This window comes from Fusarium phalaenopsidis (assembly GCF_050370095.1).
Source record: "Fusarium phalaenopsidis strain FUZ10S chromosome Unknown contig_32304, whole genome shotgun sequence".
NCBI lineage: Eukaryota > Fungi > Ascomycota > Sordariomycetes > Hypocreales > Nectriaceae > Fusarium > Fusarium phalaenopsidis.
The window spans coordinates 1,591,522-1,607,423 of record NW_028145404.1 but is presented as its reverse complement, the minus strand read 5'-3'; the positions used below and the strand labels follow the sequence as shown (position 1 = coordinate 1,607,423).

Genomic DNA, 15,902 nt, shown 5'->3' with positions numbered 1-15,902 from the left:
TCCATTGTTGTTTTACTGTCAACTGCTCTGTACCTGCTTTGCTCTTTAACCGTCTTGCTTGCTCCCTCTCTGCCTTGCTTCATCTTCTCACCAAGTGTAAAAGCCCACGTCTCTTCTTTATTCCTCGAGAGCCCATAGATAAGCAAGGCAGAGCAGTCCAGAGACACCTTCACAATGTCTGGCCCTCCCTCGCGCATTCGCTCCATCCTCAACCATCTTCGGCCTCACCCCGCCGCGTCTCCAAGCTTCCACACCCTCTCCCCGACCACCTTTCTCGAGCGCGCCGCCTCGATTGAGCCCGACGCTGAGGCCATCTTCCACATCACCGTTAACGGTGCCGTCCTGCGCCGTTCATACGCTGAGTTTGCCGATCGCGCACGCGGCTTGGCCTACTACCTCCTCAAGCATGGCTACCGTCGAGTCGGCATCCTCGCCCCCAACACGCCTGCCTTTCTCGAGTCCATCTACGGCATCGTCGCTGCTGGCGCTGTGATTGTCCCGGCAAACTACCGCCTGAAGCCTGATGATATCTCTTACATCTTTGACTTCGCCGAGGTGGACTGCATTGTCGTGGATAACGAGTTTGTTGGCCTGCTTGATGCGTACAAGGAGAAGCACCAGAATGTTCCATTCGTTGTTGATCTGGTGAGTAATTGTATCCCAGGATCCAATCTGCTCTCTAACTTATTCCTACAGGACACCGATGCGACAGAAGGCCAGCTCTGCGGTCCCTTTGACGAGGCCGTTCTCGAGGGTCTGAAGCATGACATTGATCAGGGTAGCCAGGGTTGGGCAGGTCTCCATGCCCAGGCCCGAAGTGAGGACGATATGTTGGCCATTCCCTTCACCTCTGGAACAACTTCGCGTCCCAAGGGTGTTGTCTACACTCACCGAGGTGCCTACCTGGCTACCCTGGCCAACATCATCGAGTCTGGTCTCAACATTGGACGCTGCAAGTATCTCTGGACTCTTCCCATGTAAGTCTGCAACAATCTATTCAAGTCGCCTGGTCTAACTGATGGCCCAGGTTCCATGCCATTGGCTGGACATTCCCTTGGTCAACTGTTGCTGTCCGGGGCACCAATGTTTGTCTCCGAAAGATTGATTACCCGCTCCTCTGGAAGCTCCTGAAGGAGGAGGGCATCACTCATTTCAATGCTGCCCCCACTGTCAACACATTGCTGGTCGCTGCCAAGGAGGCCGAAAGATTGCCTCAGGAAGTCAAGGTCACTGTGGCCGCCAGCCCTCCCAGCGGTCATCTCTTTGAGCAGATGGTGAGTCAAGACCTTTATTGAACATGGCAGCATACTAACGTGACATAATAGACCAACCTCAATCTCATTCCCGTTCACGTTTATGGAATGACAGGTCCGTAGCCTACGCCAGCCACTCGAATTCATTACTGACAACTCTTTAGAAACCTATGGTCCCATCACCAAGTGCTACACCCTTCCTGAGTGGGATGATCTCCCTCCTCATGAAAAGTATGCCAAGATGGCCCGCCAAGGTCACGGTTTCATCACCAGTCTCCCCATCCGTATTATCAAGCCGGACCAGCCCCAGGGCGTCCTCATCGATGTGGCCAAGGATGGCAAGGAGATTGGTGAGATCGTCTTCCTCGGAAACATCTGCGCCAAGGAGTACTACAAGGACCCTGAGGCCACGCGCCAGCTCTTTGCGGGAGGCGTGCTTCACTCGGGCGATCTTGCAGTCTGGCACCCAGATGGTAGCGCTCAGATCCTGGATCGAGCAAAGGACATCATCATTTCGGGAGGCGAGAACATTTCGTCGGTTGCCCTTGAGAGCATGCTGGTGGAGCACCCCGACGTGCTCGAAGCGGGTGTTGTGGCCGTGCCCGACTCTCACTGGGGTGAGCGACCAAAGGCCTATGTCACCGTCAAGGGGGGCAAGGCCGTGACGGGAGATGAGATCATCTCGTGGGCCAAGCACCAGAGCGATATCAGCAGATTTATGGTTCCTCGTGAGGTGGAGGTTGTTAACGAGCTGCCCAAGACCAGCACGGGCAAGATCAAGAAGAATGTCCTCAGGGAGTGGGCTAAGCATGGCAGAGAGCAATCTGGTGGCAAGTCATAGTAAGCGAACGGAGTAGGGTCGTTCTTGGGTATCTTTTCTATCGAATACTTTTGTATATAGCATTTCATGCTGGCTTGGAGCCGCAAATGAGGCGCTTGGATCTCACAATATAAACATGTTTCTCTTCGAACCCCTCAGTCCACATTCGTCTTGAATACAGCTCCCTTTGACCCCTCATCTAATGCATCTAGTGCCGCCATATCGTCGTGGTCGAGGTCAAAGTTGAAGACGTCGAGATTCTCGCGGATACGGTCCGGTTGCACGCTCTTTGGTAATGGAATCCAACCCTTCTGTAACGCGTATCGAATAAGGACCTGAGCAGGCGTCTTTCCCTTCTTGGTCGCAATACTCTGGACCGTCGGGTCATCTAGCCGGGTGCCCGTTGCCAGTGGGCTATAGGCCTCGACTATAATGCCATGGGTTTGGCAGTAAGCTACCACATCTCGCTGCTGGCACCAAGGATGAAGCTGGTACACTCTAGTGTCAGAGTAACTCTCAATGTTTCGAACAAATGACTCACCTCGATCTGATTAACGCTCGGGGGCCAAGCTGTCGCATACTCTCTCATCTCCTCCAGATGCCGCACACGAAAGTTACTCACACCGATGCTCTTTGCCCTTCCCTCATTTCGAAGTCTCTCCATGGCGGCCCACAGCTTCTCACGGTGTGTACGGGATGGCCCAGGCACGTGAATCAGCAGTAAGTCAACATCGCCATCCTCGCCAGCGATGCGATCCACGCTATCTACAACTTCGCGATACACTCCATCCTCATCATTCGCTCGACTCTTCCTGGCGGTGGGGCTCCCGACCTTTGTCGTCAGAAACACGTCCTTGCGGTCCACGCTAGATTGCTCAACGGCGGCGCGAACGTACTGCTCGTTGCGGTAGAGAGCAGCCGAGTCGATGTGTCTATACCCTGCCGAAAGGGCTTCGATGACAGCCGCTGTACAGGCTGGGCCACGGATTTTGTAGACGCCAAAGCCGATTCGGGGGATTGAGGTTGTAGAGTTGGCGAGGGCGAGATGGTCGATGAGTGTGAGTGCTTGTGAGCCCATGGTGTAAGTCTGGCGTTGCTGCCTAGTAATGGCACAAGTCACTTAGGTACGTGGTTGTAAAAGCTGTAAGACGACCAAAAATCAAGCGTGGTCTTCCCCGCTAATTTACCCTTTACTAAGCACTAATTTCCCGTATTAGAGTCACAAAATGTTAGAAAGGTCGGCAATTGAGATGGAATGACAGACATGCAGTGAAAGCAAAGACATTCAAGAGGAAAGTTGATGGAGCACATGTTTCTTCACCTCTATTAACCTTTTTCATATTCCAGATCCTCTTCAAATCATTTCCCCATGAACGGATACATTGTCTACATGGTAGTTATCTGTAGAACTATATAATGTCAATATCAAGTTGAAATTGCTGAAAGATAGGGTATGTTATCTCATGAAGACACCAAAGAGTAGACATCAGGGTCTCTGTTCCAAAACCCTCATCAGCAAAACGTCATGGGTCTTTCTAACTCTCGACATGGGACAATTTTGGGATAATTAGCATGTAAACGAAAAGGGTGAGGCTAGCCAGGCTGCAACCATACCCTCCTTAGCTTGCACCTTGGGATTCCCAACATCAGCCCACAACCTCAACCCTGTTGTTTACCAAGTCAACAGTCACGACTATGGAATAACCGATGATATTTACACTGACCCAGGATCAAATGTCGTAATTGTTAGTCGTCGGTTGTTGGCGAGTCAAGGTCGAGCTGGGGAATCTTAGCAAGTTAGAGGCCAAATTGCCAAGCATTCGACAATATGAGGCACAAACCATCACACTATGTCGTTTGAAGATGTAGATCACTGTCTACAACTTCCAGGAACAGGCAAAGTTGAGCACTGTCCGGGAACTTGACGTATGACGTGCTGGATAGAACCCTACCTCCGATCCTTCGACCGCACGGTCAGTCGGTTCTGCAAAGTCGTCGGTCGACGTACTTAAGCGATGGGTGCCGTAGGATTCCAACACTGCTCATCCAACAAATTAGAAGCATCCTCCTTGTTTGTTGAAGGATTAAGGGCTGAACTGTTAGGGTCGCACATGAAGCCGCATGTCACTTAATACCCGTGAGGGCGGGAGTAACACGGATGTCATTATCAAGAAAGTCTCGGGTGTTTCACTTGTTACCAACTCAAGTATTCGATCATTCATTGCTGTCATTCTGAGTTTATATATGTATGCTTATGTTACTCGATTGGCCCAAACATCAGTTCAAGATTGCCATGACACATAAGCCCTGTCCAACAGCAACAGCTGATGTTGTTTCTTGGCAGCCTGTTGGTTGTGACATGATTGAGCTTTTTTCATAGATGCATTTAGACCTAGCAAGCACGTCATATCCATCCCTGGCATTCTCACGACACAATCGTGCTTCATGGCCCAGGCATTTGGAAGGTGAAATGCGGTGGTACCCAGTGGTTGTGAGCAAGCATTGGCGTTTGTAGATTTCTATAGGGTCTAGCTCAGGCAGATTGCTACCATACCCAATGGATACAGATACGAGCACAACAGCCTTGTCCTAGCAATCAATGTCGCCCGGTATCTCTGGGGGCATTTCTCATAACCAGGATCCTGTGGTGTCATGGTGCAACCAAACCTGGCCTGCATCAAGAGTTATCACCGTTATATATCCCATCATGACCAGTCCGTATAAGACATCTACCGCCAGCTCTTCAGTGCTTGCATTGAGAAACACTGTTGCTGAGTTCAATCACAATCGGATTATTGGTGCGATCCAGTAAACTATACCAAACACAACAATCATGTCCAAGTCGGACGGGGAGCCTCCCACAGAGACAATCAATGTTGAGACGGAGAGAGTTCAAGGTGAGTAGACCAACACGAATGTAATAATTACACAATTGACAGCAAATAGTGAAATGGTATCGTTCAACGCTCTACAATGCCACGATTCTCGGCCTCTGTAGCTTTGCGGCACCTGGTCTATGGGGAGCCATGAACTCTCTTGGAGCCGGAGGAGCCCAGAAGCCATACCTCGTGAACACAGGCAACTCACTCACGTTTTGTCTCATGATTGTTTCGTGCTGGTTCACCAGTAGCATCGTCAAATATATCGGCATCAAAGGCGCCTTGGTTGTCGGCACGGTCGGTTTCGCCCCGTACAGCGCTGGCTTGTACCTCAACGTTCGCTACGGAGTTGAATGGCTCGTCATCTTTGGGGCCGCCTGCTGTGGCATATCAGCCGGCATCTTCTGGGCTGCAGAGGCAGCTATCGGTGTCAGCTACCCAGAGCCCAGAAACCGAGGGCGACTTGTTGCGTATTGGCTTTCATACACACGGCTGGGCCAAATTCTCGGCGGTGCTATTAACCTCGGCCTCAATGCAGACAGGAGAGAAGCAGGCAAGGTTTCTTATAACATCTATCTCATCTTCATCGTGCTTCAAGCCCTGGGGCCCTTCGCGGCGCTGTTGTTGAACCGTCCCTTGCAGGTCCAGCGGCACGATGGCAAACCTGTTGATCTCTCCATTTTCGATAATCCCTGGACCGAGTTTAAAGCAACGACACGGACGTTTCTAAAGAAGAAAGAATTACTGTTGCTAATCCTCTGGATCGGACAGGCATTCTACTCGGAAGCAGTCTTCTTTAGCTACATCGCCCTCTACTTTAGTGTACGAGCCAGAGCACTCGGTTCCTTTCTCTCGGGCATAGTGGCTGTTATCGCAGGTTGGATCTTAGGCATCTGGCTTGACCAGCACCATCTCCCCCTCAAGACACGAGCACGCTGGGCGTTTGTCACCATCATGACCCTCCAGGGAGCCTGGTGGCTCTGGCTGACTGTCAACGCAACAGAATTCCACAACAGACAAACACCGCCGACATATGACTGGGACGACGCGGGTTTCGGACGTGCCTTTGGGGTCTTCATCTTCCTCCTGGCAGGTCTCCAGCTCAACTTTAACTTTCAGTACTTCCTTATCGGGCAGATCTCGACGGGCCCGCAGGACACGATCCGGCTGGCGTCCATCTTCCGGGCAGTCGAGTCGGCGTGGCAGGCCGTGAGCTACGGGCTGGGGTCGGTGCCCATCATGGCGGCCGTCGGCAGCGCGTACATCAACTTTGGGCTGTGGGGGTTGTCGCTGTTTCCGGCGTGGCTTGTGATAAGGAGGATTGGGGAGGTTGACAAGGGAGAGAGTGAGACTGAGCAGGAGCAGGAGGTTGTGCCGGCGTCCAATGTTTAGGCAGCACTCTTCAAAGTGTAGCACATTATCTCTAATGCCATGAGACCAACACACAAAGAAGATGCAACTGGAACACAAAGAATCCAGGCGATGAACAAAGTGGAACGCATTGGAATCACACACGCGGGACCGTCACTCATGATAGTGGGGCTGCCTTTATTCTAGAAGACCCCACAGGGCGCTGGAGCACCATGGAAATGTCGTCACTGCCTGCTGAAAGCTCCCGCTCCAGGCAGAGCCAGGCCTGGCAGGCTTCAGTAGGTGGGTTCCCGCAGGTGACACGGGCTGGAACTGATCTGATGGGTGGAAGGTGGTGGCACGCATGGAATGGCCCATCACCAAAACCTACCCGTCACCTACTTCAACCTCTCGTCACATTCTCTCCCCCAAATTCTTTTCTACCACCACCAAGCGCAGCTATTACCATATCGTAAATCCTCCAGTCTTGGGCTCAATTCCCGAATACTGCCCCTCCGACTAGCTTGACGATAGCTTTAAAACAATCATGAGCACTCTCCGGCCTCTGCGGGGCGGCTGTCAATGCGGCCGAAATCGTTACATCATCGCCGTTCCTCAGGAGGGCATCAGCGAAGCCCAGGTCCTGTTCAATACTGAACCTGTCCATCGTAAGTTAATCCTCTCTTCCACGGAATGAGATTGCGCACGGCGTGCAGAACACGGCCAATTGATTCCAGATCAAGAGATCATCGACTAACAGCCCTCCAGAGATCCCTCTTGCAACCCCACTAGCCGCCTACATCCGAGTGCCTCTATCTTGGTACCACAGCACCACCTATGCATTTTTCCCAGACGAGACGCACACCTTGATCCGAAGGGTATACACCCATCCCAGCCAGGAACACTCGAAACGTCACTTCTGCGGCTACTGCGGTACTCCCTTGTCGTACTGGTCCGAAGACCCGCGAAGCGAAGCCGACTACATCAACCTCACGCTTGGTAGCTTGCTGAGAGAGGATCTTCGGGACCTCGAGGACATGGGGTTGATTCCCGAGGAGGGTGAACAGCAGAGAACCGCATCGGAGCAGCCGGCCGAGGTTGTGGGCAGAAGTACGGCTCTGCGCCAGTCGTATGGAGTACCGTGGTTCGACGGCATGGTCGAGGGAACCCGACTGGGCAGCATGCGGCGTAGCCAAGGCGTCAGACAGTCTCATAACGGCCGTGTCAGGGTTGAGTGGGAGATTGTAGAATTCTCAGGGAGCAGCGATGGGGAAGAAGCGGGAGGGTCGGCGGGCCAGGCCGGAAAGACGGGCGAGGGAGACGATGTCGAGATGGAGCTGTCACACCCCGGGAAGCGGAAGATGAAGGATAGAGACGACTCAGAAGCTACTTCTTAGGGAAGGTGGGATATGATATTCGGTTTGTTCAAGTGCAGAGAGTGGATGTAATTGCTGGAGTCTGGAGGCTGATGACTGATGAAGCAATGCTTGCTCAAAGGAGATGCATATTAGTGATACTTTCAAGCAATCGACAGCGTGTTTAGAGTTCGCCAAACACCCTTTCGTCTGCGAACTTGAGGGATGGGCTATGGATAACCAAGGCAGTTCTCGAGAGAAAAGCATTAGCCGGATATCTCGAGTTGTGCCATGGCTCAGTATCATGATATGCTGCTTAACGGTGGGTCATATCACAACTACCCGGTACCTGCTCCGGAGATGACCTGTATTGAGAAAAAACCGCATACTGTCAACCTTAGATACGCATCGTTCCTGTACTTACCCGCAGGTTTGTCTTGATAACACCTTGGTTTGCTCCGGACAACTTTTTGAGTAGGTGGAAACTGGAGGTGACACTCCTCGGCCGTGGGTGTAGTACATAGACTGGGATGCGAGTTGTTGAGACTCACAGACCAATACCGTCATGAGCAATTCAATTATCCGTATAAGCCTGTTTAACCCCATCGTGCGTCGTGCTTCGGTACTTCTATCATGTGAAAAGCGATTGTGAAATTCAGGGCGGGTCTGGTGTTTCGGGCCTGGGAGCCATCGTCGGCCGGGACGCTCGGGGCAATGCAGGCCGGGCCGTTTAGCAAGTGGGGACAAGCGCCGAGAGGCAGAAGCAGAAGCAGAAGCAGAAATGTTTCCAAGAGCTGACGGCCCTGGATCTCCACGACAACAGACAAGCCACGTGCCTAATGCGAAACGCCGTATCTGACGGAGTTTTCCCAGTTATGCGTTTAGTTTCTCCGGCGAGTGAGGCAAAGCAGGCCAACGCTCGGCCCTATGTGCACTGCACTCTAGGTGGGCGAGGGCGTGTATGGATATGCCGAAGTTCTGGCGCTGACGGGCTGTCGTGGCGCCGGAGAGGCGGGCCGAAGGCTCGAGGAGACCCAGACGAGGAAGAATCGTCTGACGGGTCTGGGTCTAGGAGGTCCTTGTACACGGGAAAAGAGGGGAAGCGGCAGGATGCAGAGGATTGGGACTGGAGTGTCTGCCAAGGATTGAGAATTTGTTGACTTGCAAAAAGAATCAATTGATGAAAAACGTAGATAGAATATTTAAAAGACGAGGGTTCATGTAAACACAAGCTGGAGCTGGAAAGCCTCATCCAGGTTTGCGGGGAGCGGCAGGGTTTTGACAACGCAGGAGCTCCCTCGGGTCCCACCATCTCAACTCGGGAAGGTACCTGCCTCGGTGCCTTCCAGACCAGGAGTGCATGTCCATCCATGTATGGATATGGGGGCACCAACCACAAACCGCCAACATCCATGACCTTCCCCCCTCTCAAAGCATCTTAATCCCGTCAACTAAACACTGCCCACCCCCACCCCAGCTCTCGTGGCAGATGATCCCGCCAACGGCTAATACGGTCCGACAGGACGTCCATTTGACTTGGGCAGATGCTCCTGTGCTGAATTGCCAAGCTGCAGACGAGACCATGGAACTAGAACCGACAGCCCATGCCCTCTGCTCTGCGGGCAGCTATTTAACATGACCAACTCGCCTGCTTCAGCAAACTTGACCTCTTCTTCCTCCTTCCTCTCAGTCACCTTTCCCTCTCTTCAGTCCATCCTCCTCGTCAACCTCAGTTGTGACTGTTTGTTGTTGTTGGACTCAGCCGATCTCTGAACTGGCTACGTGGAGTTGACGGCTATATACGACATCGCCCAAACCACTATCCTCCACCATATACCTCGAGCTATTGCCCACCATGTCTCTCCCCGCCGACTTCAAGTGGGGCTTTGCCACCGCTTCGTGAGTTGTTCCGTCCTTCTCGTCTTCTCTAAAGGACCTCAATTGACAATCTTGACAGTTACCAGATTGAGGGCTCCATCGACAAGGATGGCCGTGGTGTTGCCAACTGGGACGTGTTCTGCGCAAAGCCCGGCAAGATTGCTGACGGCAGCTCTGGTGTCACCGCCTGCGACTCTTACAACCGCACCGCTGAGGATATCGCTCTTCTCAAGTCGGTTGGTGCCAAGGCCTACCGTTTCTCCATCTGCTGGTCTCGAATCATCCCTCTTGGTGGCCGAAACGACCCCATTAACCAGGCAGGTATCGATCACTACCGCAAGTTTGTCGACGATCTCCTCGACGCTGGCATTACCCCTTTCATCACCCTCTTCCACTGGGATGTTCCCCACGAGCTTGATGTCCGCTACGGTGGTCTCCTGAACCGCACCGAGTTCCCTCTCGACTACGAACGCTATGCCCGTGTCATGTTTGAGAACATTCCTCGCTGCAAGAACTGGATTACCCACAACGAACCCTGGTGCTCGTCTATCCTCGGCTACAGCACGGGCTCTAACGCCCCCGGCCGTTGCTCTGACCGAACCAAGTCTGATGTTGGCGACTCATCCCGCGAGCCCTGGATCGTCGGCCACAACCTCCTTGTTGCCCATGGCCGCGCCGTCAAGGTTTACCGCGAGGAATTCAAGCCCAAGAACGGTGGCGAGATTGGTATCACTCTCAACGGCGATGCCACTTTCCCTTGGGATCCTAAGGATCCCAGGGATGTCGAGGCTGCTAACCGCAAGATCGAGTTTGCCATCTCCTGGTTCGCCGACCCCATCTACCTGGGTGACTATCCGGCCTCGATGCGCGCCCAGCTCGGCGATCGCCTCCCCACTTTTACCCCTGAAGAGATTGCGCTTGTCAAGGGCTCCAATGACTTTTATGGCATGAACCACTATACTGCCAACTATGTCAAGCATCGAGATGGAGAGGCCCCTGCCGAGGACTTCCTCGGCAACCTGGAGCTTCACTTCTGGAACCACCGTGGCGATTGCATCGGCCCCGAGACCCAGTCGACTTGGCTGCGACCTTGTGCCCCCGGCTTCCGCGACCTGCTTGTCTGGCTCTCCAAGCGTTACGGATTCCCCAGGATGTACGTGACTGAGAACGGTACTAGCATCAAGGGCGAAAACGACATGCCCAGGGAGAAGATTCTCGAGGACGACTTCCGAGCCCAGTACTACGACGACTACGTCAAGGCCATGACCGATGCCTCGAGACTCGACGGTGTTGATGTTCACGGCTATTTTGCCTGGTCTCTGCTGGACAACTTTGAGTGGGCTGAGGGATACGAGACTCGATTCGGCGTCACATATGTCGACTATGAGCACGACCAGAAGCGTTACCCCAAGAAGAGCGCCCAGCACCTGGCTCCGCTGTTTGAGAGCCTCATCAGAAAGGAGGATCCAAAAGTAGAGAGCAAGTAAGAGAAAGCCAGGGGCTAGAGCGAAGTTGACTGGGGAATAATGCCACCAATCTCGGCCGGAGTATGATTGACGGATGGATGAATTTTTTGAATAGTAGTTTAGCTTATGCCACTTGAAAGGGGTATATGGAAGTGACGGATAACTGGGTTTCACTGCCTTGAATTGATAACTTAAAATGTTTGTCTTGTTCAAGCACTAGTGCTTTGCGAAACATGCCTTGGACTAGGTGTCAAGTATCCTGCCTAGTAAGCACGCTGCTCTTTTGATACATTCTGGTCTGTCGTGCCCTTCGAACTTTCATACTGCTGAGTTTGCCCCCCAGTTATTTGCTGTTGTTCAGGAGTATCGCCTCCTATTTCCTCGTCCTCTTCGGTCTTGTCAATTCCACGTCGCATATACCAACGAAATAGGTAAACCACCATCTGGGCCATGAAGACCTGCTCAATCGTATATAGCAGCACAGGGATTTGGATGTAGGCGCGCGTGAGGTCATCAGCCCTCGCCCACATGGCGCTTACCAAAGGAATTCCCAAACTCGTAGTCTTGGCCGCTCCGCAGAAGCACACGGCAATGGTCTGCTCCTTCGACATGCGTGCTGGGAGCAGGGCTCTGGGTAGACGCCTGCCGAGCCAGGATGAGGACGCCCATCCTACGAAGCGTCCCGGGGGACGGGCTGCGTAGAAGCATATAACTGTGAAGATGGCGTATAGGGCAACATTGATCAAGACGTTGAAGACGACGTTGCTTGATGAGAGGTCTTTCAGGGCACCTGTGCCGAAAGCGCCAGAGAAGGTGGTCCACACGAGCAGAACGAGACACAGCGTCGACACCTTGGCCAACTTGAGGGTCTCTAGGACCTTTACCGTCTTCTCCTCCCACGTCCATCGGATAGCCTGACCCACGGCGAGAGGCAACACGACGCTGAGGCCAAGCTGCTTGGCGACATCGGCGTACATGTGCCCAAGAGTAGCAGGGCTAGCAGGTCGCCAGTCGTCAAACGACTCGGGGTGGCCTGAGGGGAAGAAGCCGTAGATGAGCAGCGGCGAGAGAAAGGACCCGGCGACGTTGCCGAGTACCACTGAGATGATGGCCGCTGCGTCGTCTCCGCCTGCAGATCGCGTCATCACCACGTTGGATGCGATTGTTGTCGGGAGGCAGGCTGTTGCGAGAAGTCCGATTAGGATTGGTGGTGAGGGTGTCTGAGATTTGAGAGCTCCTGCAGCAATGGAGATGTGAACGATGGCTATTTGATTAGCTCATAGCTCTATACATGATGTGAAACCAAGACTTACCAAGAACGATGGCTGGAATGACAGCAAAACTGATCCCCTGGACGAGAATATGCAACCTCCAGTTCGTCACGTTCTTTCGCAGCTTCCCCGGCGAGAGCTGCAGACCGCTGACGAGAAAGATGAAGGCGACGGCGCCGTAGAGGATGCTATACTCTGAGCGAATGACACCTCCATGTTGAGCGACAGCTGCCAGAAAAAATTGTTTAGCAGATGAACTCGATAAGGGGGAGACGGGAAGAAAACATACACGGGGCATAGTATCCCACGACACAAGCAATCGCGAATCCAATGATAAGGTATTGCGCCAGGATCAAGTTGGCCACCCTCTTGATCCAGTACAGCACACCTCGACTGTCCGCAACCTGGGAGACGGACATGGCTCCTTAGTATTCAATGTATCCATCTTGGATAGTATCAGAGAAGAAAAAAAGAGAGAAGCTCCCTGTCCGGGGTCGGAGGTCGGTCTAGTATTCGAAAGAATTGTGTCATTCGCCTCTGGCCCGGCTTGGCCGCCCGTGTTATTACCGGCATCACGGCATTGATAGGGCGGAGTTTCAAATGTCCATGACCCTTGACCTAGCACCTGGGTTGAGGAAAAAGAGGTGTAAACCTTTTAGCATATCCTCCCCTAAAGATGGAGAATAGAGTATAATAGGCATAGACAAAGAATTGTTAAAGCTTTGCCTTTATCATCATATATCTTTAACTGATTATTATGCTTGAGAGGAGCTTGGTGATTAACGCTCGTGATACTCTCCGCGTGTCTGGGTTGAATACGCCCTTGGCATAGCCCATCAGTCAATTTACGGAACGTCAAGCGATTGGTACAGGCAGAGACGATAGCAATGATAGTGGACATGTCAAGTCCAAGAAACAATCCATCGTGAATTACATATTGATACAATTAGATAGGTACTAACGCGCAGGCAGATTAACGAATACTTCTCCCCAGCTTCGCCCGGATCCTTCTCCGAAACGCATCGTAAAACCAGGGAGCCCAACCATCTAAAGTCAAAAGACGAGCCATCCACCAAACCTCGTGTCATAAAGGAAACGCGGCATCCAACGCCGCCGACAACTTTTCTATCCAGGCATCTGCCTCGAGCAAATCCAAAAAAAGAAAAAGAAAAAACTGATCCAGGGAGAAACGCCATGCCATGGGTGATGATGGTATCTTAAAGATGGGTAAAAAAAAAAAAAAAAAAAGAAATAGGGTGCCGCAAGTCTGAAGGTATAGGCAGACAGGCTCTGTGTAGGTATCTCATCAAGAGTGGCCCTGTTCATGAAAGGAGCCTTCTCATTCGTCGTCAAGAGATTAAAGAAGGTATAGTATGTTGAAAGGAAATTGACAGGCTAAAGGTCAATTGATCCAAGGAATGAAGGAATTGCAAAGTACGAGACGGGCTGATCAAGCCATGATGGCCGGGATTGGGTCAAGAGGTAGGGCTGTTCTCGAGTCGCCGGGATTGGTGGTACTGGGAGCCGGAGCAATCTCTGGGTCTGGGATTTGGATATCAAGCTGTAACAAGTGTCAGTATTTGTAATTCCCATATGTAACCATCACAACTTACAGTCATGTAGCCTGTTTGCCGAAGGGGCATGAGCTTGGGCGCCATGGCTCCATCTTCAGATCCCATGGCCTTTTCCATGTCGAGGTTCCATTGCTCAATCCATTTCTCGAGGCCATTCAACCGAGACTTGATTCCAGTTAGGCCTAGGTCGTCCCAGATCCAGCCTGTCACGAGTCCTAGTAGGCTATCCAAGATATTTCTCATTCCGTATGGGTTGAACGCCGGTATCAGTTCACCGTTGAGCTTCTCAATGACCCGACGGAATTCTTGCTCCGACAGGCCGGCAGGATCCAGGATTTCGGGGTACAGGTTGGAAAAGGTAGGCGCCAAATCGCCCTGGATCAGCCAGTCGCGTCGTATCCGAATAATGCGCGTGTTGACATACTCGGGAGAGTCGATAGGGACGTGAGGGTTCAGGTGAGGGTAGCAGGGATGTTGAGGTCCCCATTCTCCAGCCGCATCTGGCTCGACCTCTTCACCCATAATGGAAGAATCCGTCGATGAGAGGGCCGATCCGATGCCATCCCCAGCCGAGACATTGGAAATTCGGGGGTCCATTATGTCAGGACCCCGTTCCAGGTCCTTGCCGAAGGACGGCATTGGATCATCATTCTCCGGCATCATTACAGCCTTTCCCTTTCCCTTGTCAAGTTTGACGGGTGCGTCTTCCACGATGTCCCCCTCTACAGGTACTTTGCTGGGTCGGGGTTCGGATTCTCCGGCTGAAGCCACACCACGACGAGATCGCGTCTCGTCGTAGGAAGCGCGAACTGACGATGGAAGGCTCACTCGTTTATCGCTACTTCCCGTCCGATCAACCTGAAGACTAGCACGGGCCGATGGAGAGTGGCGGGTTTGACGCTGCTCGGGGAGCGTGAGGAGGGGATAATCGCTAGGACCGGCTCCTACGGGATCGGGCAGAACGTTGTCGAGGGTAGGATGCTGGAGGGGTACGGATGGAGGCGGTGGTGTTGAAGGGCGGCGTTTGCGAAGAGTGTGAGGTCGAGGGGTCGAGTTTGTGGGATTCCACAGGCGAACGGCAGACAGTCGGCGGGCACGGCGTGTAGAGGGAGCAGTACCCTGTCGTGGGTGAAAAGGCGAATGGCGGAGGGCAGGCTCTTGATGACGGTCGGTGGGTGGTCGCCTGGGAGCGTGCTGTGAATGCAGGGCGGCAGCGGCGGCGTCGGCGGCTAGATTGGCAGAGGCTGGGCCAGTTCCGGGATACGCGGGCTTGGGGGGGTCGAGGCTCGAGAAATGAGGGTTGTTGCCCGGGGCATCTACTACGGTGGCCGGGACGGGCTTGGAGGGAGGCGCTCGGGAGAGTGGAGGATCCGTGGGAAGCAGGATGTCGGCACGGCCGCCGAGACGACCGCGCTGGGAAGGTATGGCGGCGTCCTTCTCACGTGAACGTGAGCGAGGGCGAGGCAGCGGACTTGATGGCGGTGATCGCAGCTGGAGATGATCTCGTCGTCGTGATGGTGTTGGTTGTGTCCAAAAGACTCTACGCTAGCTGCCAGCGCACGGAGCTGGCGTTGGTGGTGCCGTGGAGACGCAGGCGCAGATGCAGAGAGTGACGCGGATGGAGGAATGCGATGAGTGTGATTTGTCGTCGCTAAGATTGACTCGGCTGCGCCAAGAAGGCCTGGCGATGAATCGGGGATGGTGGTGATGGCGGCGGCAGCAGCAGCAGCAGGATCGTCAGCCTCGTAGTCTTCGTGATGGTCGTCGTCTGGGCCGTGGCTGGACTCTTGGAGGCAGCTGCAGGCAAAGGTTTTGCTGAAGTCGTCGATGATCAAAGGAGAGGAAGAAACAAGGAGAAGGCCTCGGCGGGCCAGCCAATCAGACGTGGGGAAGGAGGCTGGGGAAGAAGTCGACGACCGGGGCAATGATGCGCTGCTGCTGAAGGACGCCCTAAAAGCCAGCATCCTCAGCGAGAGACACTCTAATGCGGTGAGTGTGCTCTGTAGGTGGGTTCGGCTACTGCGAGCCCGCCTTTCATAAAATAAAATAAAAATTG

The 15,902-nt window shown here is 53.2% G+C and overlaps 7 protein-coding genes across 7 annotated transcripts; 4 read left to right on the top strand and 3 right to left on the bottom strand.

Annotated features, from left to right (window-relative positions):
* Window positions 1-174: 174 nt before the first annotated feature.
* On the top strand, window positions 175-2,094 carry LRP88_09796 (uncharacterized protein; the record flags this gene model as incomplete). The annotated part of the gene is made up of 5 exons (XM_083246274.1): window positions 175-645; window positions 697-977; window positions 1,028-1,274; window positions 1,326-1,368; window positions 1,418-2,094. 5 exons carry the CDS (start codon window positions 175-177, stop codon window positions 2,092-2,094), a joined length of 1,719 nt encoding a protein of 572 aa, XP_083097387.1.
* A 134-nt stretch (window positions 2,095-2,228) lies between these two features.
* LRP88_09795 (NADP-dependent oxidoreductase domain-containing protein) lies at window positions 2,229-3,151 on the bottom strand (the record flags this gene model as incomplete). Its single annotated transcript, XM_083246273.1, has 2 exons — window positions 2,229-2,561; window positions 2,615-3,151. The coding sequence occupies 2 exons, from the start codon at window positions 3,149-3,151 to the stop codon at window positions 2,229-2,231; spliced, it is 870 nt and encodes a 289-aa protein (XP_083097386.1).
* Window positions 3,152-4,906: 1,755 nt separating this feature from the next.
* Window positions 4,907-6,344, top strand: LRP88_09794 (uncharacterized protein; the record flags this gene model as incomplete). Its single annotated transcript, XM_083246272.1, has 2 exons — window positions 4,907-4,970; window positions 5,020-6,344. 2 exons carry the CDS (start codon window positions 4,907-4,909, stop codon window positions 6,342-6,344), a joined length of 1,389 nt encoding a protein of 462 aa, XP_083097385.1.
* Window positions 6,345-6,849: 505 nt separating this feature from the next.
* LRP88_09793 (uncharacterized protein) lies at window positions 6,850-7,699 on the top strand (the record flags this gene model as incomplete). Its single annotated transcript, XM_083246271.1, has 2 exons — window positions 6,850-6,970; window positions 7,071-7,699. The coding sequence occupies 2 exons, from the start codon at window positions 6,850-6,852 to the stop codon at window positions 7,697-7,699; spliced, it is 750 nt and encodes a 249-aa protein (XP_083097384.1).
* A 1,813-nt stretch (window positions 7,700-9,512) lies between these two features.
* On the top strand, window positions 9,513-11,022 carry LRP88_09792 (glycoside hydrolase superfamily; the record flags this gene model as incomplete). The annotated part of the gene is made up of 2 exons (XM_083246270.1): window positions 9,513-9,556; window positions 9,615-11,022. 2 exons carry the CDS (start codon window positions 9,513-9,515, stop codon window positions 11,020-11,022), a joined length of 1,452 nt encoding a protein of 483 aa, XP_083097383.1.
* Window positions 11,023-11,264: 242 nt separating this feature from the next.
* On the bottom strand, window positions 11,265-12,691 carry LRP88_09791 (putative sodium bile acid cotransporter; the record flags this gene model as incomplete). The annotated part of the gene is made up of 3 exons (XM_083246269.1): window positions 11,265-12,265; window positions 12,315-12,500; window positions 12,562-12,691. 3 exons carry the CDS (start codon window positions 12,689-12,691, stop codon window positions 11,265-11,267), a joined length of 1,317 nt encoding a protein of 438 aa, XP_083097382.1.
* Window positions 12,692-13,722: 1,031 nt separating this feature from the next.
* LRP88_09790 (Golgin subfamily A member 7/ERF4 family-domain-containing protein) lies at window positions 13,723-15,810 on the bottom strand (the record flags this gene model as incomplete). Its single annotated transcript, XM_083246268.1, has 3 exons — window positions 13,723-13,833; window positions 13,886-15,386; window positions 15,437-15,810. The coding sequence occupies 3 exons, from the start codon at window positions 15,808-15,810 to the stop codon at window positions 13,723-13,725; spliced, it is 1,986 nt and encodes a 661-aa protein (XP_083097381.1).
* Window positions 15,811-15,902: the final 92 nt, after the last annotated feature.